We start from the raw sequence: 21,682 nt of genomic DNA, 5'->3' as shown, positions 1-21,682 counted from the left end.
CTAATCTCAGAGTTCAGTGTGAGAAGATAAGGTTCCTAAACTTCTCCAAAAACAGTGATGATTTTATGAAGGCTGAGCATCTTAATTTGACAATACTGAGAAAATTTTTAATAAGACAGAGTTGTCAGGCATCATTTTATCCATTTTCTTGTGAATTACTTCTATGCAACATCAGGGTCATTCACAATTAACATTGGCACCATTTTCCTTAAAGTTTCACGCCAACAAAGCCTTTAGTGTCTCAGACAGGCTACCAGATCTTTAACTATTATACAAAGAAAGACCTTTAAAGCAGTCTAGAGATGATAGGAGTAAAAGGTCGGGAAGAACCCAATGAAAATTCCCTCTGGGATCATAGAATGGAATCTAAACACCTTTCTGCATAGGTCTTCCTGTTGGGTCAGAGACTTTGTTAGCATGCCAGCAACCCAGGAATCCAGCTTAGTTAAATTCAAGTAACTAAACCTTGGGAAGGAATGTAGTTCTTTTGCTTCGGTGTTTGGTTTGGCTTGATTTGCTTTTGGACTTAATATGTACTCTTTTCCCCCTCGTGTTACTAATGATCACAGCTCTCATAATGTGGGATTTTTCAAATTTGCTGTTATTATTAAACACTGTTAAGATTTAATATTTAGTAATATTTAATATGTTTAGTAATATTTAACTCTGTCTAGTGTTATATAACAAGCAGTTTGTACTTATTTTGTCTTTTTAGTGGGGATTAGTAAGATTTCTTTAAGTTCAAGTAAGTGAAGAATGAGCCTTATTTTATGATACCCCCTCCCTTTTTTTTTTAAGTTAGTAAACTTTTGGGTAAGAAAAAGTTGTGCATAGGTTTGATTCTACTTATTACGTTTTGAATGAAATTATTTAGAGTTGAATTCTTGGCATTCTTTATTTCTGTTTAAAGTTATCAAGGAAGTACACGGAGTATATACAGATCTATATCAGGTAGACTAGAATGTTAAATTCCCGTGAGAATGCTGCTCTGAGGAAGATGTCTTTTGCCATCATGTTGTCCCAAGTTGGAGGAGGCAGAGTTAACCTCTTTAGAAAAATGGAACTGAGGCCAACCTAGGGAGTGATGCTTGGAATCTCCCATGCAGTCATTGTCTTTTCCCCACCTCATCCTTGTCTTCATCAGTTTTTCTTTTCTTTTCTCCTCTATTTCTCTGCAGAGGGGAAAAGTATATGGGGATGTGGCAAGATGATGTATGTCAAGGGAATGGTGTGGTAGTTACCCAGTTTGGATTATACTATGAAGGGAACTTTCACCTTAATAAAATGATGGTGAGTAGAATATTTGCATATAATGTTGCATATAATGTAATGTAAGGACTTAACATAAGAGTTATGTCCTTAACTCTTTAAATCATTTTTTGTTAATTTTCTACCTTCTTAGTACTGTTTTCTTGTCTTTTAAGATTCTGTAAGGCTTTGAGGGATGTGGCTACGTGTGTGTACTCTAAGTTCCTCTGCATTTTATGTGTTACAGTTTTTGTTTGTTTCTTCACATAGGGAAATGGGGTTTTACTTTCCGAAGATGATACTATCTATGAGGGAGAATTTTCAGATGACTGGACTCTTAATGGAAAGGTTGGAAACTAACTTTCTTCTTTCTCTCAAATATAATATTTAACTAATTTCTTCTTGACTTTTTAAAAAGGCTAACTTATATGCCAAAAAATTCACCCGTTTTAAGTGCATACTTCAGCGATTCTTAGTAAATGTACAGAGTTGTACAGCCATCACCACAATCCAATTTTAGAGCATTTCCGTGACCCAGAAAGATTTCTCTCACCATCTTCTGCCCATTTGCAGTCACTCCTGTTTCCGCCTCCAGCCCCAGACAGTCTCTAATGGACTTTATCACTCAATAGCTTTGCCCTTCAGGTCGTTACGTATAAATGGAATCAGAAGTGTGGTCTCGTCTGTGTGGCTTCTTACACTTAGCGTAATGTTTGTGAGATTTTCCCTTGTTGTGGCACGCGCAGTACTTCATCCTTCTTATTGCCAAATAGTATTCCAAAACCACTTTTGTATCCCTTCACCAGTCAATGGACATTGAATTATTCCCAACTTCAGGCTACTATGAATAATGCTGCTATAAACATTTGAATACAATTTCTGTGTGAACATATGTTTTCATTTCCCTTGGGTAGATGCCTAGGAGTGCAAATGCTAGGTTGTATGGTGAATTGATGTTAAACTTCTTAAGAAACTGTCAAACTTATCCAAAGTGGCTGCACCATTTTACATTCTCATCAATGTATGAGGATTCTAATCTCTCTACATCTTCACCAATATTTTTTATTTTCTGGTTTTTTTCTTTTGCCAGTCTAGTGGATGTGAAGTGATTTCTCTTGGTTTTAATTTATATTTTTCCAATGACTAATGATGTAGAGCATATTTTCATGTCCTTATCAGCGATTCATATATTTTCTTTGGTGAAATGTCTTTTCAAATATTTTGACATTTTAAGAGTTTGCTTGTTTATAGTCTTGTTAATGAGTTGTAAGTGTTCTATACATATTCTGGATACCAATCCTTTATCAGACATAGAATTCACAAATGTTTTGCAGTCTGTGGCTTGTCTTTTTCATTTTCTTAATGGTGCTTTTTGAAACACGAAATTTTTAAATTTTAATCAAGTCAGATTTGTCAAAAAAAATTTTATGAATCATGCTTTTGATGTCATATCTAAGAAATCTTTGCCTAACAAAGTTAATAAGATTTTCATCTCTGTTTTCTTCTAAAAGTTTTGTGGTTTTAGCTCTTTAGGTCTCTGATTCATTTTCAGGTAGCTTTTGTGTATGCTGTGAGTTAAAAGTCTAAATTGATCTTTTTTTGGATGTGGATATCCAATTGCCTCAGCAGCCTTTCCCATTGAATTTTCTTGACCCCTTTGTTAAAATTAATTGACCATAAAAATGTATTTATTTCTGAACTCTAAATTATTCCATTGATCTCCATGTCTCTCTTTATGCCAATACCACACTGTCTTCATTACTGTAAATTTCTAGTAAGTTGTGAAATCAGGAAGTGTAAGTCTTCCCACTTTGTTCTTTTTAAAAATTGTTTTGGCTATTCTGGATCCTTTGACTTTCCATGTAAATTTTAGGACTGGCTTGTCAAAATCTACAATAAAGCCTGCTGAGATTTTGATAGGTATTGTGTTGAATCTGTAGATCAATTTGGGGAGAATTGCCATCTTAATTATATTGAATCTTTCAATCTATAAACATGGAATGTTTTCCCACTTATTTAGGTCATCTTTGATTTCTGTCAGCAATGTTTTGTAGTTTTCAATGTGCATTTTCTTGCATGTTTTGGTTAAATTTATTCCTAAGTATTCTTTTTGATACTATTGTAAAGAGAATTGTTTTCTTAGTTTTATTTTTGGATTGTTCATAGCTATTATATAAAAATACAATTGATTTTGTGTTTTGTTCTTGTATCTTAAATTCTTGTTGATCTTGTTTATTCTAGTAGGTCTTTTTGCGTGTGTGGATTTCTTAGGATCTCTTGCGTGCAGGTTCATGTTGTCTACAAATAAAGATAATTTTACTTCTTCCTTTGCAACCTGGAATGCTTTTATTTCTTTTTCTTGTCTAATTGCACAAGCTAGACTCTCCAATAGAATGTTGACTAGAAATGGTAAGAGTGGACGTCCTTGCCTTGTTCCCTGTTTTAGGGGAAAAGCATTAAATCTTTCACCATTAAGTATCCTGATAGCTAAAGATTTTTCTTAGATTAATCATCAGTTGAGATAGTTCCCTTCTAGTCCTAATTTCTTGAGAGTTTTTATCAGGAATAGGTTTTAGATTTTGTCAAAGGGCTTTTTTTCTCTTTCTGTTGATAAGATCTTGTGTTTTTGTCCTTTATTCTATTTAATATGGTGTATTATATTGTTTGCTTTTCTGATGTCAAACTAACGTTGCTCTCCTGGGATAGATCAGACTTGGTCATGGTGTATAATCTTTTTTTATATGTTGCTTGGTTTAATGCTAATATTTTGTTGAAGATTTTTGCATCTATATTTATGAGAGATAATGGTCTTTAGTTTTCTTTTCTCATGATATCTTTGTCTTTAGTATCAGGGTAATACAGGCCTCATAGAATGAGAGGGGAAGAGTTCCCTCCTCCTTCGTTTTCTGAAATAGTTTGTGAAGCCTTGGTATTATTTCTTCTTTGATATTTTGGAGAATTCATCTGTGAAATCATCTGCACCTGAGCATTATTTTGTGAGAAGATTTTTAATTTCTAATTAGATGTCCTTACTTCTAATTGGTCTATTTAAATTTTCTATTTCTCCTTGAGTCAGTTTTGGTAATTTGTATCTTCCTAGGAACTTCTGTCGTATCTAAGTTATATAATTTGTTGACATAAGGTTGTTCTCTTAGTATTCCCTTCAGACCTCTTTAATTTCTGTAAGGTTGGTATAATACCCCCTGTTTCATTCTTGATTTTGTAATTTTATCTTTTTTTTCTTGATTAGTTAAATTTTTATCAATTTTGTGTGTTTTTTCAGTGATATTTCAGTGATTTTTCTCCATTTTTTTCTGTTATGTATCCCGTTGAGTTCTGCTCTAATCTTTATCATCTCCTTCCTCCTTCTTGATTTAGGTTTTGTTTGCTCCTCTTTTTCTAACTTTGTAGGGTAGATTTTTAGATTACTAATTTGAGATCTTTCTGATATAGGCATCTATAGCTATAAATTTGTCTCTAAGCACTGTATGAGCAGCATCCCATAAATTTGGATAAGTTGTGTGTCCATTAAATACAAAGTATTTTCCATTTTTTACTGTGATTTTCTTTTTCTTTTACCCATGGATTATTTTCATACACTCTTTGCACACTGCATGTACACACACTTTTTTTTTTTTTTTTAAGAGTTGGTGTCTGGTAAAGAGTAAATTAAAAGAGAAAATGTTAACTGTTGACTGCTTTTTTTCCCCTCTTTTTTTAAATTGAAAATAATTCTCTAATTCCACATTTTCTGTAACTTTATGTAGGGAACACTGACTATGCCAAATGGAGATTACATTGAAGGTTATTTCAGTGGAGAATGGGGATCGGGAATAAAAATCACTGGAACCTACTTTAAGCCTAGTCTGTATGAGAGTGATAAAGACAGACCCAAAGTTTTGTGAGTAACTAATGTTGATTCTAGATTATTGAATGTTTTGACTTGTCTTGCTTTTATCAAAGCTAGTTAATATTTTTAATGCAGAGCAAGTTTTTAAGGTCTTTTTTAAACAAAGTGTAACCTCCTTGAATTATTAACTGACGCTACCATAGATAGCTAAATCTATAGTCTTGGCTTAGATTATAGCTGTTTAAAATAAAAGTTGTGTGTGCAGGAATAATCTTACTGTTAATGGTGCAGGTATCCAAAAAAAAAAGAACATTCTTAAATGGAACCCCTACACAACTTGATTTTGAAAAGTAAAGATCAAACCTGTGTATACACCAAGTGTAATAGGATACTCTGCATATATGGGAAAAAATGCAAGGTCTGAGTCTCTAAGTATATTATGTTCTTCCTCCAGCCTTTTGACATATATCTATTTTTCTTTATTGATTCTGTCTTTAGCTTCATTTTCGTATTTGGTAGCATCTCAGATTCTTTGTTCTGGTGGGAGCTTGATATATCTTCTGTACCATGTTTATTCTTAGAGTATTTTCAGAACCCAGTATATAGTGCATTTCACAATTCTCATTATGAGATGTGCAAAGCACAGAAAATCTTTATTTTAACAGGAGTCAATTTTACAAAATCAATTCTGTGGGAATGTAGAAAGGAAAGAGTCAATTCTAATGTACTTTGTACTTGATAATTCATACACTTTAATACCTGGTAAACATTAAATAGCTAAAAAACGTTCCTTTAAATTTTTCATTTAGTGTTTTTAAAATAGAACCACTATCAATCTAGGCAGTTTTTGTCTCAGAAGCATTCCCAGTTTTGTATTAGAAACTTTCTATTCTTCAGGATTTTTGCATAAAAGAAGTGCTTGATATGACTTTATTAGCAGGAAGCTAGGAAACCTGGCTGTGCCGGCTGATGAGAAGTGGAAAGCAGTGTTTGATGAATGTTGGCGTCAGCTGGGCTGTGAGAACCCAGGCCAAGGGGACGTTTGGAAAGCATGGGACAATATTGCTGTGGCCCTGACCACCAGTCGGCGCCAACATAGAGACAGGTGAGTCACTGCCTGCCCAGCATAAGGCAGAGCATGTTAGTAAGAGGAAACTTAAAACCAAGAAGTAGCCAAGGCTTGCCACAGTTAATTTTAAAATATAACTTAATTTAAAAGTCAATGATGTACTTCTGCTTCCGGGTAAGATGGATAAAACACACCTCCCATTATCTTCTACTGAACTCATCTATAAAACCCAGACAGAATACATGGACAGCTATTTGAAAACTCTGAAAAGTAAATATCAGCAAGAGTTTTAGGGAAGAATGTCTGAATTCATAGTGCCCCAAACCAGTGGTGAGCTTACTGGGTTTTTTAACTTCAGTATCCCTTAGTCTGAACTCAGTGTAACCTGAAACCTGGAAGTAAATACTGTGGTGTAGACAGACAGAAATTCAGGGAAAAAAACCCTTTGTTTCTGGCTCAAGATGCAGAAAAGAGACTCCTGAAGCTCAGACAGAATGGAGAGGGTACACCGGGTTTTCTTTCTCTCCTTTTTCTCCATTTCCTCATACCCCAGCCTCCAGGTACTTCTGGGCAGGGGTGGTGATGGCAGCAGCTAGAGCAGCCATGAATGGGAAGCTTGAAAGAGCCAAAACTACTGAGAGAGTGGAACCTTCACCCTTTGGTGCATCCTCAGGTCCAAGAGTCATGGCCAAAGCTCATTGCTTTTGTTTTTTCCCTCTCTCCCTATCCTCCTGGCACTTGGCCCTAGATGTGGCACCTTCACAGAAATGGACAATTTCTGGCTAGAGGACCTGAAAGGAGAACCAGAAAGTGCTGGGGGTGGAGGGCAAGGATGGTAATTGAGAGAGAGGAACTCTGGAAAGCAACCCTGTAAAGTTGTTTATGAACTCCTGGGCTCACCCCAGATCTGCACAAATGTGGCTTTGATCCTAACTAGCATAGCAGACACTTTGAGAACTGAACTAGTAGGTAGGCTTTCAGGTCCTAGACCGACCACTGAGTGATACATTCACAGAACAGACCCAGATAGGACTGCACAGGCTTTGAGAGGTGAACTGACATTGGGGCCACAGCCCACAGAAGGCTGAAACACAAGTTGTTACAGAGATTCCCAAGATCACCTGCATGTTCAGTGATTACTAAAGAGACTCATAAGACTCAGCATATAGTCACACTCACAGGTAAGAGTTATTCCAGCAACACAGTAAGGATCCATAGTCAGGTCATAAGGGAAGAAAACACAGGCTGAGTCTGGAGGAATCCATGTGCAGGCCTCCCATGCTCTCTCCCTTCTGTGAGGGGTCATACAGAGCACACTCTCCCCTGAGCAGCAAAATGCAGCCACACGTGTACAGTGTTTCTGCCCAGGGAAATCCATTAGAGATTTGATACCCAAGGTTTTTGTTGGGGGCTGGTCACATATGCACCCTGTGCTTATCACCTAACAAAACTCCACAGTCCCAGAAGAAAGCAGGGGTTCACCATAAATCACATTGTTAGTACAGTTTCATATCAGCATAGGGAATTTTTAGAAAGCTTAGTCTCCAGGCACCAGCCGAGGGCCAACCTTATAAGCACATCCTTCTAAAGATAACAGTTTCAAGCCTACAATGTTTATTATGCATGTCAACATTCTCTATAGGATGTAAATAAGACCTACCACCTCATAATACTTAAAATGGCCAAAAAATAAGCCAAAATTACTTGGCAGTCAACCGTGAAAATATCAACTAATTTGGGCAAAGAAAATCAACAACAAACTAACAGATTTTGGAATTATCTGACAAGAACTTGAAAGCAGCTATTATAAAAATGCTCAAATGAGCAAACACCTTTGAAACAAATGTTAAAATTGAAAGTAACAGCAAAGAAATAGATATAAAGAAGAACCAAATCAAAATTTTAGAATTGAAAAATACAATAACCAAAATTTTAAAAAATCACTAGGTGGACTCAATAGCAGACTAGAGATGACAGCAGAAGAGTCAGTGGGCTTGAAAATAGATTAGTAGAAATGATCGAAACTGAACAACAGAGAGAAAAAACATGAAAAAAAAGTGAACAGAGCTTTAAGGACTTGAGAGTCTAATACTTGTGTCCTTGGAATCCCAGAAAGAGAAGAGAAAAATTACAGGGATGAAAAATATTTGAAGAAATAGTGGTCGGAAATTTCCCAAGTTTGGTGCAAGACATAAACCTACAGATTCAATCAGCTGAGCAAACCACATCCTGGGAAAAACAGAGATGTCTGTGTACAGACGCATCATATTCAAATTGAGAGAAAAAAATCTTGAAAGTAACTGGAGAAAAATGCTGCATTGCTTATAGGGAAACAGCAATTCAGATGGCTTCATATTTGTCATCAGAAACCTTGGAGGCCAAAAGGAAGCGGCACAACAATTTTGAAGTACTGAAAAGAAAATTACAGATGTACTTTTTTATTTCTCTTTTTTCTACTTTTTAAAATTTCTTCCCCTTTTCTCCTTTTCTTTCCGTTTTCCTGTTTGTCTTTTCTCCATCTGCCTTTCTTCATATTTCCTTTTTTTTTTTTTTTTTTTTGCTGGGAAAGATTTGCCCTGAGCTAACATCTGTTGCTAATCTTCCTTTTTTTTTTTCCTCCTCAAAGCCCCAATACATAGTTGTATATTCTAGTTGTTAAGTCCTTCTAGTTGTTCTTTGTGAGCTGCCGCCACAGCATGGCTACTGACAGACAAGTGGTGTAGTTCGGCACCCAGGAACCAAACCGGGGCCACTGAAGCACTGTGCGCTGAACTTTAACAACTAGGCCATCAGGGCAGGTTCAGTATTTCCTTGTTCTTTAACTTGGCCGGTAACTCCCACAAGCATTGCTCAACATTTGGACCTAAAGAACTTGCTAATCCCTGCAGCGTGGAAAGAAGTTTAGGTTTGGTTTTTTTTCTTGTATTTGGGATAAATGGGAGTTGATTATAGCGTTTCATTATTGAAGTTCATGATTTTTACCTTCTATTCTATCAGTAGAAGAAATGGAAGCCCTCAGAATTGGTTAAAGCTGTGGACTTGCCCTTGCGTGTGATGCAGACGGTCAGCCTTAACTGATAGAGTCTGTCAGTGTAGACATTGAGGCTTTAGCCCTCCAGTTAACCTTGGTTAACTGTTGGGTTTTTCCAAGGAATGAGAATGAATGAATTTTATATGAAACCATATTGTGACCACAAAAGTCTTGCTTATCTAGAATAATATAATAATAATGATTATGTACTGTTTCTAAATGAGAGTGCCATTACCAAAAACTTCTGTTGATTATCAAGTATGTGTCTTGTCTTAGCCTCTTTGTCCAAAGCTTCCGTTTACCCATATGTGCTTACCTCACCACCTGCTGCAGTCTCCAGTCTCCTGACTTCTTGAACTCATTTTCATTTCTTCCTTTGTCCTTTGATTTGTTTTCCTTTTTCCTTATCTCCCTCTCCCCCTTTTATTCCATTTTTCTCTTGTCACTAACAAGTCTGTCACCAGTTTTCTCTTCAAGCTAACATTATAGTATTTCCCAACACCATGGTTTTATATTGGAGCAAAATCTTCATTAATTTACTGTAGTTGATATGAAGTCACATTAAATGCTGTTTTGAATGACTAAGTAAACCTAATAGCAGGTCAGTTACCGATTATGAGCTCATTTGTGGCAAACACTGTGCTGGGTATTCCATTTCATCCTTAGTTGGTGACTGTGTTTCATGTGCACATTGTGATTATCTTGCTTTCCTGATGTGAAATACATAATAGGCTGTCTTTTCCCTTTTTATAGTCCAGAGATACTAAGTCGTTCGCAGACTCAGACACTAGAGAGTTTGGAATTCATTCCTCAGCATGTTGGTGCCTTCTCTGTGGAGAAATATGATGACATCAAGAAATATTTGATAAAGGTAAACTAGAGTCAGAATTACCCTGGTCTTGTGAATTAATGATGCAGCTACCACAATATATCATTCAAATGTACCCACAGCTTATTGTTACCCTAATCCTGTTTTTGCTTTATAATTTCTAATTTAAAATCTAGTAACAAATTTTTTTTTTTAATTCTCTGACTACTGACAGTGCACTTCCACATGAAGATTGCCCTATGTTGATAAAACTTTTTAAGTTATGTAAAGTGTTCACGGGGTTCTAGAGAACTAGGGTCAGAGTTTAAAATGTGGCTTTTTGTTAGTAACATTAGCAAACTAGAGATTACAAACATAACGCATGCTGCCCTCACCTCATAGTTATGCTGTCTTTGCTTCCTTCTCAAATCCTGTGAGATCACCTGCAGTTTCAGTATGACATGCATTGATATGGGGGTGCAGGAAGGAATTAAGAGAAATCAAGGGAACTGAAGAGCAGCTGTTCCAGAGCATAAGCAGCTGTCATTATTTAGTTTCCTCCAAGGTCACATTTCCTGTATTTTTTGTGAGGTTTAAAGTATGTTAGAACCTTTCTTTTAATAATAATCTTTATCAGTGTTTTCGAAGCTATATTCCTAAGATGTTAAAAGGATTCTTTGATTAAGATTAGGAAACATCTGGGGCCGGCCTGGTGGCACAGCGGTTAAGTGCACACGTTCTGCTTCGGTGGCCCGGGGTTCACTGGTTCAGATCCCGGGTGCGGACATGGCACCGCTTGGCACGCCATGCTGTGGTAGGCATCCCACATATAAAGCAGAGGAAGATGGGCATGATTGTTAGCTCAGGGTCAGTCTTAGCAAAAAGAGGAGGATTGGCAGCAGTTAGCTCAGGGCTAATCTTCCTCAAAAAAAAAAAAAAAGATTAGGAAACTTCTACTCCATGTAATTTGGGTAGACTCAGTACTTTCAGAAAAGTTGAAGTATTTGAATTTTCCTGGTCCAAAAGTTGACTCCTGCTATTTTGAAAATTATAATTTATGAAATTGTTTATTATTGATTGATTGATTGATTGTCTCTGCTGTTAGTGCACGTTAGCTGACTTCACTGATTTTCTTCCTGCTCAGGCCTGTGACACTCCTCTGCACCCCCTGGGCAGGCTCGTGGAGACGCTGGTTGCCGTGTACAGAATGACATATGTTGGGGTGGGAGCCAACCGCCGGTTATTGCAGGAGGCTGTGAAGGAGATTAAGTCCTACCTGAAGCGACTTTTCCAGCTGGTGAGGTAAAAGATCGTTTCACTTAAGTCTGCAAACTGTGAAATACTAGTTTATACTAATGCTTGGGTATCTTCATCCTGAATCTAGAAATTACAGCTTTGTGAACAATCACAAATGTCCCCACATAATTTATCACAGAAATTTTTCATCAAGAAAATGGTTTTATGCCATAGATTCTTAAAGAGATTAAATGATGAAAACATGTATTTCACTTTATGTTTATGCCCTAAATATTTAAAAAGATGAACCTTAGCTTTTGTTGCCTGTTTCCTTTATGTCTTTCTTGCTCAGTAAGTATAATAAAAGCCTAAAATAAATGTTTTTTTTTAATACTGATTTTGGTATGAAGTATGATAGTCTTCTTTGGATTTAATCTCTAGGCAAAATCATGTCTCTAAAACCTAACCACAGAAGAGATAAAGTCTAATAGGGAGTTTTGAATTTATGGGTATTTATGTCCTGTCCCTTGACAACAGCAGCATATTCATTCATTTATTCAACAAATATTTATTGAGTGCATCTATGGTTAGCACCATTCTACCCCTTGCAGAAATTTATCAGTACTCTCATGAGGCTTACATATTAGTGGGGACAGAGTAAATATACAGTATGTCAGTGAAGATGAATGTGACAGAGGGAAAGAGGATGGGGCTGGAGGTAGGATGCTACTGTTTTAAAAAGAAGGTCAAGGAGACCTGGCTAATAGGTAATATCTGAGCAGAGACTTTGAAGAAGGTGAGCAAGCCAGCAAGTAAGCATCTTTGGAAAGAGAGTTTCAGGCAGCAAGCAAATTTGGAACTTCAAATTTGGAAATTCAAGATCTTTTACTGGGTCAAACCAAAAAGTAGATACGATATTTAGATAATTACGTAAAAGTTTATGAATTTGTCTCAGAAAACGTCTTTATATTATTACCTTCAAAATTGATAAATGCATTTGGAAATGTTTCAGGTTTTGAGGTGGCAGTGTGATCTGCTAGGATCATTGGGCTGCAAGTGTTTCAGCTTTGACATGAGCTAGTTGGGTTTAATGAAGAGAAGTTTCCTGACCTTTTTCAGTCTTCCTAAGTGTAAAATTAGGGGCAGAGGCAGGGACATGGCATAACTTGACAGAAATAGAGATGATTGCAAACTGCCTTTAAAGGGTCGAGGTCTGGCTGTAAAAATAAAGAGGACAGTAAGCTTGTTTACTCTGGAGCCCACTGTTTGCATAGAAGGTCACAGATAGAGTCTAGGGCAATTTCAAAGCCTAGGAAAAAAATCCTCAACAACTTAGCAGCTCCATCATTTGGAAAAATTTGTTCAGCAGCTTGACTTTTTAAAAAAACGTTTAAAAATTTTACATTAATTGAGTTTTCATTTTTTTCTTAATGTTGGACATACAATTAATTTCCACTGGTATTTGTTTATACTCTGAGAATAGTAGTCTCAGCTTGAAAAGTCAATACAAATTGACCTCAGCTGAGATTTGCCAGTAAGAAAAACATATATAGATCAGAATTCTTCATTCTTTAGAAACTAGACAGAAAAAACCATAGCACATGAAGATTTTTTAGTGATATTAGCTAAGTCTTAATTTTGTCCTGGAAGAAGCATCAGTTAAGATTCTCAGGGAACTAAAACATTTAGTTGATATAAAATTTAATTTCATAGGTTCTTATATAGATTAAGTGATGGAAATGTGTTTTCACTCTTTTTAGCCACTCTAAAGGTACTCTTGTAGAGTTACATTTTTTGTTATTCCTTAGGTTCTTATTTCCTGAGCTTCCTGAAGAGGGCAGCACGATTCCTCTCTCTGCTCCTCTGCCAACTGAAAGGAAATCCTTTTGCACTGGGAGGTCAGATTCCAGGTCCGAATCACCAGAGCCAGGGTAAGTGGGGTTGAGTGGAGATAGCAAAGAAAGGAGTGGGGGCTACATGATCTTATCCCGAGAATCCCAAGGAAAGATTGTTTCCTCTAGATTGGTTGCCTTATTTCTAAAGCTATATGATTGGACTAGGTCATCTCTGAGGTTCCTTTAGGTCTCAAGTTCTGTTAGCCAAACCCCATGAAAGTGCAACCACACATGACTGGGCACAAAGGCTGCTGAGCAAAGAAAAATCATGCTGGCCGAAGACAAGGGGGAAATCAGCCTTCAAATGGAGACAGGGTGGGTTTTCAGTTAGATTTTAAGTTAATGAAAAGAATTCACAGTTGGTCCAAGACAAACCTCTAGGGTCATAGGTAAGCTCCTCGTGGTAACTCCACGTATAAAAGTAGAGTAATATTATAACTGCTTCTTTACTCAAAATATCCCGTCTTTACTTTCAGCTTCTAGAAACTGAAGCTCTATCTTTGATTCTGTATTCAGTTTTTATATCAATGTTTCTCCCTCTCACTCTAATATTTTGTAGTTATGTGGTAACAAGTTCTGGCTTACTGCTTCCTGTGTTGCTACCTCGGCTCTACCCTCCTCTGTTTATGCTGTATGCCCTGGACAACGATCGCGAGGAAGACATTTACTGGGAATGTGTTCTGCGGCTCAACAAGCAGCCAGATGTTGCTCTTCTGGGCTTCCTTGGGGTGCAGAGGTGAGTACATTAGTTATGAGGGCAATCTGACGGTTTTAACTTAAAGTGCAAACAGCATTATCAGGAATTTGGTACTTTGATATATAATTAAATATGTGATTTGCAATTTACTTATTTGCATGTTTGTCTCATTTAGCAAAATAGTGATATTTAATAATCTTTATTTCTGAGAATTTTTGGAGATGAGTATGAAATCTGATTATTCTTCTGAATAATTTTTTCGTGTGGGTATTTTATATATAAATTAAATTTGAGTTATCCTGCCTGATATTTTACAGTTCTTTAAAGCAAAATATATACATTCACTTTCTCAGAAAAAGTTAATTGTATTTTAGTCTTCGGCATTCTTCCTTCCCTCCTTCTCTTCCCTCCCTCTCCGTCTCCAATTTCTAATTTAAAGTTTAGAAGTGTTCTTTTTGCTGTAGGGCATTGTTTCTTGTTATTCCAGGGAAATACTGAATGATTATGCTTTCTATCTAGTGTTATGATAAAGCTGATCACCCCTACCACATAATAATTACATATATGTGCTATCAAAAAAAGTCGAAGGGGCTGGCCTGATGGAGTAGTGGTTGGGTTCGTGCATTCTGCTTTAGTAGCCTAGGGTTTGTGGGTTCAGACCCTGGGCGCAGACCTACACACTGCTAATCATGCCATGCTATGGCAGCATCCCACATGCAGAGTAGAGGAAGATTGGCACAGATATTGGCTCAGGGACAGTCTTCCTCAAAGAAAAGAAAAGTTGAATAAGTCTTAATTGGAAAGTGAATTTTTTCAATGGAATAATTTAATAGTAAAAATAGATAAAACCAAGTAGAGATTCTGTCCAATATTTGGTACCATCTGTAATGTGTGGGGTTATTGGAATATAGAATGACCAATACCTTAGGGACAGGAACTCTTAAATTACTTCTGGAATGCTTATTAAAACTTAACCTGTCTGTGGAACACTTATTTTAAGTGGACACAGGGAAGCTAATAAAGCCATCAACTGTTTTTATGGGGATTAATCTATTATAACTAATAACTTATATTAACAATTTATGGATTCCATTGTAGGAAATTTTGGCCAGTGAGCTTGTCAATCCTTGGAGAGAGTAAAAAGGTATAGTAGATTTTAGTTTCCTTAACAAATATGCTTTTCTTTGGTGTGGGCAATTCGAGATAGCAAAATATTTTCTTTTTACTTTGGTAGAATAGTACCCAAGCATGAGTTACTCACCAGAGACCTGCACCCTGCCATTGGTGTCATTTATTTTTATTGTTACTGCAAAAGACAGCTTTCTTCTTTGACCGTTATAAATTCTTTTTTGCAGATTTTGCCAACCACAAAAGATGCTTGTTTTGCCTCAGCCATAGAATGTCTACAGCAGATCAGGTAATCGCTGATTTGTTGAAAACTCACGTAAATCAGAGTGTGGTTAGTCTTTGAAGATATGAATGAGATCTTACCTTCCCTAAGCTCTGAGCGCCCCTTCACTCCCAGGTGGTGGCAGACTCAGCCTGGGGAAGAGAAGTCTCCTCTGAGATATTTGGTTACCTTTTAGTCGAGGAGGCCCTTGCATTTTCAGAAGTCATGGAGATCCTAACCAGAAATTTATCTGCATAATCCCATCTTTAGCCAAATGGAAACTAACCAAACTTCTCACACAGAGAAGAGCATGTATTAGGAAAATAAGATTCCACAGGGGTAAAAGAGATGATCTATGACTTGGTGAATCTTCCATATGAACCATAGGTACTTAGACGCTTCTTTTCTCAGAGAACCGTAGGATTACAAAGTCATCCCTTCCAGCAACTCATTATGCCTGATGTGTCCAAGTTAAGGCACATGAGCCCAAAGAGAGCATATTATAAAAACATTAGTATCAAATGCCCCTATGAGAAAATTATAGGATTTTTTTTTTTTTTTACAACAGCACAACATTTACCCCATCAGACAAACTTAAAGTCATCCAGCAGACGTTTGAGGAGATCTCTCAGAGTGTCCTGGCATCACTTCAAGAAGACTTCCTGTGGTCCATGGATGACTTGTTTCCTGTTTTCTTATATGTGGTGCTACGGGCCAGGTGACCAATCTTTTCTGACTTTAGTATTAGTGACATTATTTTGACAAGTCTGCCCCTTGCTTTTTCTGAACAGATGGCAGGAATATGCTCCCCCATTAGAAGAAACCCACTCTGTTAACCCATTCCACCGTGGTATTTCCTCTTTGTTGAGCTGTTCTTTCTTTTCCCCTCAAATTGATTCAAAAGGAGGATGCACATACGAGCGTAAATAACTCAGTATCTTTTTCTCTTTGGGTCAGGATTAGGAATTTAGGTTCTGAGGTACACCTCATTGAGGACCTAATGGACCCCTATCTTCAGCATGGGGAACAGGGTATAATGTTCACCACCTTGAAGGTAAGTGTAGGTATTATTGATTATTTTTTTATCTTAAAATTTGTCTTTCATTTACTAAATTATAAATCTGTCATTAACCATTTCCTTATGTAAAAGTTTAATGTAAACATTGTGCCTTTAGAGCACACATTGTTAATATTTTTAAATATGATAATGTATTTAAGTAGAATGAGTTATTCTTAATACTAAAGCAAATTATTCACTACCCAATCTTCCCTGTAAATTGATCATTCAAATTGTTACAGATGCTTATAAATGCAGACTTTCTATATAATTGTAACTCTAGAAAAGAAAGAAAAAGGATTCTTAGTGTCCAAAAAAGTTTCCAACAGTAGAGCTGTTTCATGGAACTAAGGTAAAACACAGAAGTCAGTATGTATTGAACCAACATGAATTGCATGGTCTTTCTTTCCATGTGTTTATTGTAACCAGTAGGTTACAAATGAAGTTCTTTGATCTGGGTGCTCTCTGGGGATTGTTGGAGGTCATTTTAGTTCTCCCACCTTGATTTTTCTTGGAATTTGATAGAATCATTCTGAAGTTATCAGAAGAACAACAAATAGAAAGTGACAAAAACACCTCTGAAAAAAGAGAGTGAGAACAGACCCACTCTGCCAGTTAGTAAAATATAGAATTACAGTAATTAAGATAAGATGATTTGTTACTGTCACAGGAATAGACAAATATCTAAATGGAAAGGATAGCCCCCATACAGGCAGTATTATAAAAAAATATTTCACATATGAAAATGAAAACTTCAAACACAAAAATGGAAAAGAGAGGAATTATTTAATAAATGGTCAAAATACTGGGATAGTTTATTAGCAGTTTTGCAGGGAGGATGGACTCACCCACATAGCAACTTGCAGATGTTTTAGGGTTTAAATATAGAAAAAAGAAGAGAGAAGGAAAGGCAGGCAAATTAAAATGAGAAAAAATTGGAATTTCATGTCAGGTTTCTGGCTTGGGTTAATTTTTTAAACTATACAACTTAAATACTATTAACATTTCTAAAAACTAAACTGAAAAGGTGGGGAACTGGGGAAAATATTGGCCACCAATGACTTACATTATTAGTATTTATGTTATATGAAGAGCATCTTTAAACATATCACCAAGGAAGAAATTGAATGAATACATTTATCTGTAGGAAGATACTCAGCCTTACTGAAAATTACAGGACTGCAGATTTAAATAAGGTGCCATTTTTTGCCTACTAAATTGACAAAAATGTTTTAAAATTATACCTAGTGCTGATTGGTTAGAGTGATATCAGTATTACTCCCACATTGCCAATAATGGATTAAATAACAATCACTGTTTTGGAAAACAGTTGTTATTAACGTTGATATCAACAACACCTGAAATGTCTGTGGAGTTTGCCTGAGTGACCCTACTCCTGGAGATTTATCCTAAGGGAATAAGAATGGGAAACATTATATATTATCTGGATGAGGTATTCTTTGTAATATGAGTAACTCCTAAACCTGGATACTTTAAAAGTCACCTGGGGATGCTTCTTAAAAATATATTCCTAGAAATTCTGACTCCCTAGGTCTGGAATGATAGTTCATCTGTATGTTGATCAGACATATGAGGTAATTCTGATAACAGTTGTTTGGGTACCTTATCACAATCAGCATATTCTCAATGTCCAATCAATAGTGGCTTAGTAAATTATGGTATTTCTACCTAGTGAAGAATATTATACAACTTGTGAAAAGTTTGTTCTAGAATTAGAGGAAAATGTACAAAATTTTATCTCTACTAATTACAACTGGGCAAATTAGACATTGGATGGAGGACTGGAAGAAAATGGGAAAATGAAAGCACCTGATTTTGGTGGGCCCTCAGTATCAACAAGGGGTTCCTTTCCTCAGTCCCATGTGCCTTGCTCTGTTTATGTAATTTCTTTCAAAGTAAATTTGAAATTGTTTTGAACTTTTTTCCAGGCATGTTACTACCAGATCCAGCGTGAGAAGCTTAACTAGGCTGCATAACAGCTTGACAACTGGATTATCTACACAGAGGGTTTTAGCACCATCTGGCATCTTCCTGTAGTGGCAAAAAAGAGTGATGTTGAAATTAGGACATTGTATTATTTTGGTTATTTCTGAGCCTCACTAATGATCACAGCCCTGAGCCTAAAAGAAAAAAGACTGTGTAGTTTAAAGGGAGGATTGAAAAGGAGGTGAAAATCAGATTAGTCCTATACCTGGCCTATTAAGTTCCCAAAATATCACATCTACTGTTTGGAGAAAGAGGATATCCCTTTCTACATTACGAGTATGCCAGCTACATGAAGTTGTAAACAAAGTTCTCAGTATAACTTCTTATGTTTAAGAAGTTGGTGAATATTTTTGAGTTTCTGGTTTGCCTGCAGTTGCCCCAAACCTTTGCAAGGAGCAGATTGTACTTGAAACTACAGTAGCCACACTATGCCTTCCTAAATTCCTTGCAATCATGTGTGCATCAAGCTTCTTTGCTGAGGGAGGGGAAAGAGGAACTTTTAAACTGCAGTTTTAACTCTTTCTAAGCTTTTCCACCAGGATATTCATAATGGGAGAGGTTCTACATAGTAACTGCCACACCCTGACCCCAAACATGGAATGCATCCAAATGAGAGTTTCTGCCTGCTGATGAAAAGAACATGGGAGTTGTGCTCTTGGTTTCCCTACAGTGCTACAGAGTGCATACACTGGAATTCAGACACTGACTCGGAGCAGCTATGGACCCTCACTTGTCCATGTGCAGACACTGTGTCCCAAGGCCTGTGAATGAGAGCCCGAAGAGGTTTGCATGCAGGCATTTGGGAGCAGGACTACAGACTGGGGATGTGGACGCAAAGAGCTGCATCCCTCCTTGACCTGGTGTTGTGGTTCTTCCCTATTCCTCGCACTGAACTCACAGAGGGGAAGAGAAAGGAGACAAGCTTTGGCTTTTCCCATCTCAAAAGTGTTGTGACACCTCAATGTTTTAGTGTTTTGCTTTTTGCCTTTTTTTTTTTTAATGTCCTATTGTAAGTGGTTGATTTACACTGTACAAGTAACACTAGTAGCTGTTTTGAATAACATAGGTGCTCTTCCTCATCTCATCCACACATCCTGGTGAGCATATGGAGTCCTCCTGATTGATGTTAACATCAGCAGATGTTAATCAATTTTGTAAAAGGATCATGGTTTCTGCTCTACTTTATAATCAAGACAAGTGTTTATTGAAATACTGTTTTGGAATGTTGGCTGTAATGTAACAGCAATTTTCGTAATAAAAGACATTCATCTTTATGAGATTGTTTTATGATTGCAAAAGAAATGACACAGGGCAGCCTAAAAATTTAAAAGAAATCCAGGCCTAGTATTTTTTTTGCCCACATTGTAATCCATTCCTCTTCATATTGGCTTCAAAGGTCCCTCTGAGGTTAAAGAGATTGCTCTCTTTAAATAAACATAAACTTACAGCACCTTTGCTGGCAAAAACAAATTAACTTTCTGATCCTGATAACCCAAGGACAAGGCTTTTTAAAAAAATCGATTATTTCTTTGACTAAAAGGCATATTTTTATAGTTTATTTTTTTCCTCAACGGACTCAGGGAAGGGAAGAGTGAGGATTTAAAATTCTGGTTAGAAATATTAGGCCTTAGTTATCATCTACCAGTTGTAATGTCTCAGGAAGCCTTTCCCTCTCACGGCTGCTTTCTCCCAGAATGTGCCTGCCTGCCCATTGTTGGAAAGAGATCAACACTTAAAGATTAGTTTATGTTTGGGGCGGGCTCTGTGGCCGAGTGGTTGAGTTCCTGCGCTCCGCTGCGACGGCCCAGGGTTCGGATCCTCGGCGCGGACATGGCACCGCTCATCAGGCCACGTTGAGGCGGCATCCCACATGCCACAACTAGAAGTACCTGCGACTAAGATATACAACTGTGTACCGGGGGGGTTTGGGGAGAAAAAGCAGGAAAAAAAAAAGATTATGTTAAAGTTTTCATTTCCATTAAGGATTGTTTTGACTTTTGAATAAACACAAATTCCACATTTGGCTTGAAAAGGCTACTGAATGTCTTTGACCTTGTGAGAGAGAGAGATAACTCTGGAGATGGGCAGAGAAAAGCTTGAGACCCACTAAGAAATTCTCAAATGATGGTAGGCTGTCTCAATTCTGAAAAAAAAAAAGTTACAATTCATGCTTTTATTGGAGTCATGAATGAAACTGTCCAGTTACGTTAGATTCTTCACATTATATTTATACTTTTCAGATAGCATATCAAAATTATAAATTCTCACTTCTCTTGGGGGAGAAACCTCTGTCTCCAGGCCAGTGTCTATACAGAGAAACACCTGGCGCTCATGCAGCAGGCGTGATGAGTGCCCACAGCAGCCCTGGGGCGGCAGGTGGTAACCCCAGGAGCCCTGTTCTGCAGACAAGGAGTGGCTGTGGTCAGCTCACTGTTGGAGCTGGGACTCCAGCCTAGAACCTCCGTACTCTGATTGCAGCGCTCTTGCTTACTACACCTGCCAGAGATGTCATTCCAAGGCTGTGTTATGCATTGGAAGGTAGTAAAGTAAAAATTGACTTGAAAACTTTTAATAAAATTAAGTGCTCTTGATAGAACATCCTGTGCTCAAACAGTCACCAATGTGTCACATTCCTACCTTTTTTCATCCACACTGGAGAGCAAAGGAAAGCTTGTTCGTTTAATTTAGGATAAAGGGCGGATAAACCTCTGACAGTGGCCCCTTGGTCTTTACGTTTGGCCTTGCTGTCAGCAGTGCCCTCTTGTTCTTTCTGTGATGTCTGCTTCTAAAGGTTCTTCCCACTGACCCCTCCCTGCAATGTAAAATTTTCAGATAATTAGTGGCTCCAATCTGAGACAGATGGACTATTAAGTTCATAACTGTGGCTTGATAGGGAGCCTTCCAGAAGGAACTGTTTTATAGGCTTCATTGTTATTGGCTGAAGAGTCTTCTACTGGTTTCTCACCAGTGTGAGAAAATAAGATTAATATGTCAGCTTACTCTCAGACATCTCCACAGTTGTCCCTTTCATTAAAATAAAAAATGCCATTTTCTGTTGTGGTGAGTCTGTTCTCCTGAAATAGTCAACAAAAATATCAATCTTTTTTGATGTAACTATAGGCTGGCAATTAGAGAAAATACTAAAGTGAAGGTTGAAAATGATATAAATTAGGCCGTTCAGTGCAAGGGATACCTAAGAAGATTTGTGATGGGGCGGCTTGTGAGTAACTTAGTGGTTGGGCTGGCTTAGGCGTCTGTGGATTGAATCAAAGAGGATGTGCAGCGGTTTTACCCAGAACAGCGAGGTGACTTTGGCAGCTAATAGCCCACTAATATTTTCTCCTAAAGCTTTCCTCTGAACAGGAGCAATGTTGCATGTTTGCAGTCCTGAAGG

At 37.2% G+C, this 21,682-nt stretch overlaps 2 protein-coding genes across 13 annotated transcripts in view; both read left to right on the top strand.

The window, feature by feature from the left end:
* Nucleotides 1–20,226, top strand: part of ALS2 (alsin Rho guanine nucleotide exchange factor ALS2) — a 73,100-nt gene extending 52,874 nt beyond the window's left edge. For 6 of the 8 annotated variants that reach the window (XM_070508403.1, XM_070508400.1, XM_070508402.1 and 3 more), the window contains 13 exons: nucleotides 1,179–1,290; nucleotides 1,519–1,596; nucleotides 5,016–5,149; nucleotides 6,036–6,203; nucleotides 9,952–10,069; nucleotides 11,151–11,308; nucleotides 13,051–13,173; nucleotides 13,697–13,873; nucleotides 14,933–14,978; nucleotides 15,190–15,251; nucleotides 15,793–15,942; nucleotides 16,182–16,278; nucleotides 18,231–20,226. In XM_070508403.1, the coding sequence (XP_070364504.1) occupies nucleotides 1,179–1,290; nucleotides 1,519–1,596; nucleotides 5,016–5,149; nucleotides 6,036–6,203; nucleotides 9,952–10,069; nucleotides 11,151–11,308; nucleotides 13,051–13,173; nucleotides 13,697–13,873; nucleotides 14,933–14,978; nucleotides 15,190–15,251; nucleotides 15,793–15,942; nucleotides 16,182–16,278; nucleotides 18,231–18,269 (1,462 nt within the window). In that variant the 3' untranslated portion in view covers nucleotides 18,270–20,226. The remainder of the gene's footprint in view (nucleotides 1–1,178; nucleotides 1,291–1,518; nucleotides 1,597–5,015; nucleotides 5,150–6,035; nucleotides 6,204–9,951; nucleotides 10,070–11,150; nucleotides 11,309–13,050; nucleotides 13,174–13,696; nucleotides 13,874–14,932; nucleotides 14,979–15,189; nucleotides 15,252–15,792; nucleotides 15,943–16,181; nucleotides 16,279–18,230) is intronic. The other 2 variants (XM_070508401.1, XM_070508399.1) reach the window with 1 other exon arrangement.
* A 1,298-nt stretch (nucleotides 20,227–21,524) lies between these two features.
* The window catches only part of MPP4 (MAGUK p55 scaffold protein 4), a 40,452-nt gene continuing 40,294 nt past the window's right edge, over nucleotides 21,525–21,682 (top strand). For 4 of the 5 annotated variants that reach the window (XM_070508408.1, XM_070508406.1, XM_070508404.1 and 1 more), the window contains exon 1: nucleotides 21,530–21,681. The gene's annotated coding sequence lies outside the window, so the exon portion shown is untranslated. Of the gene's footprint in view, nucleotide 21,682 lies in introns of all 5 variants that reach the window. The other variant, XM_070508407.1, reaches the window with a different exon arrangement.

The sequence above is a fragment of the Equus asinus genome, chromosome 4, assembly GCF_041296235.1.
Source record: "Equus asinus isolate D_3611 breed Donkey chromosome 4, EquAss-T2T_v2, whole genome shotgun sequence".
NCBI lineage: Eukaryota > Metazoa > Chordata > Mammalia > Perissodactyla > Equidae > Equus > Equus asinus.
The sequence above is the reverse complement of the archived record's forward strand: the minus strand, read 5'-3'. Positions and strand labels throughout refer to the sequence as shown.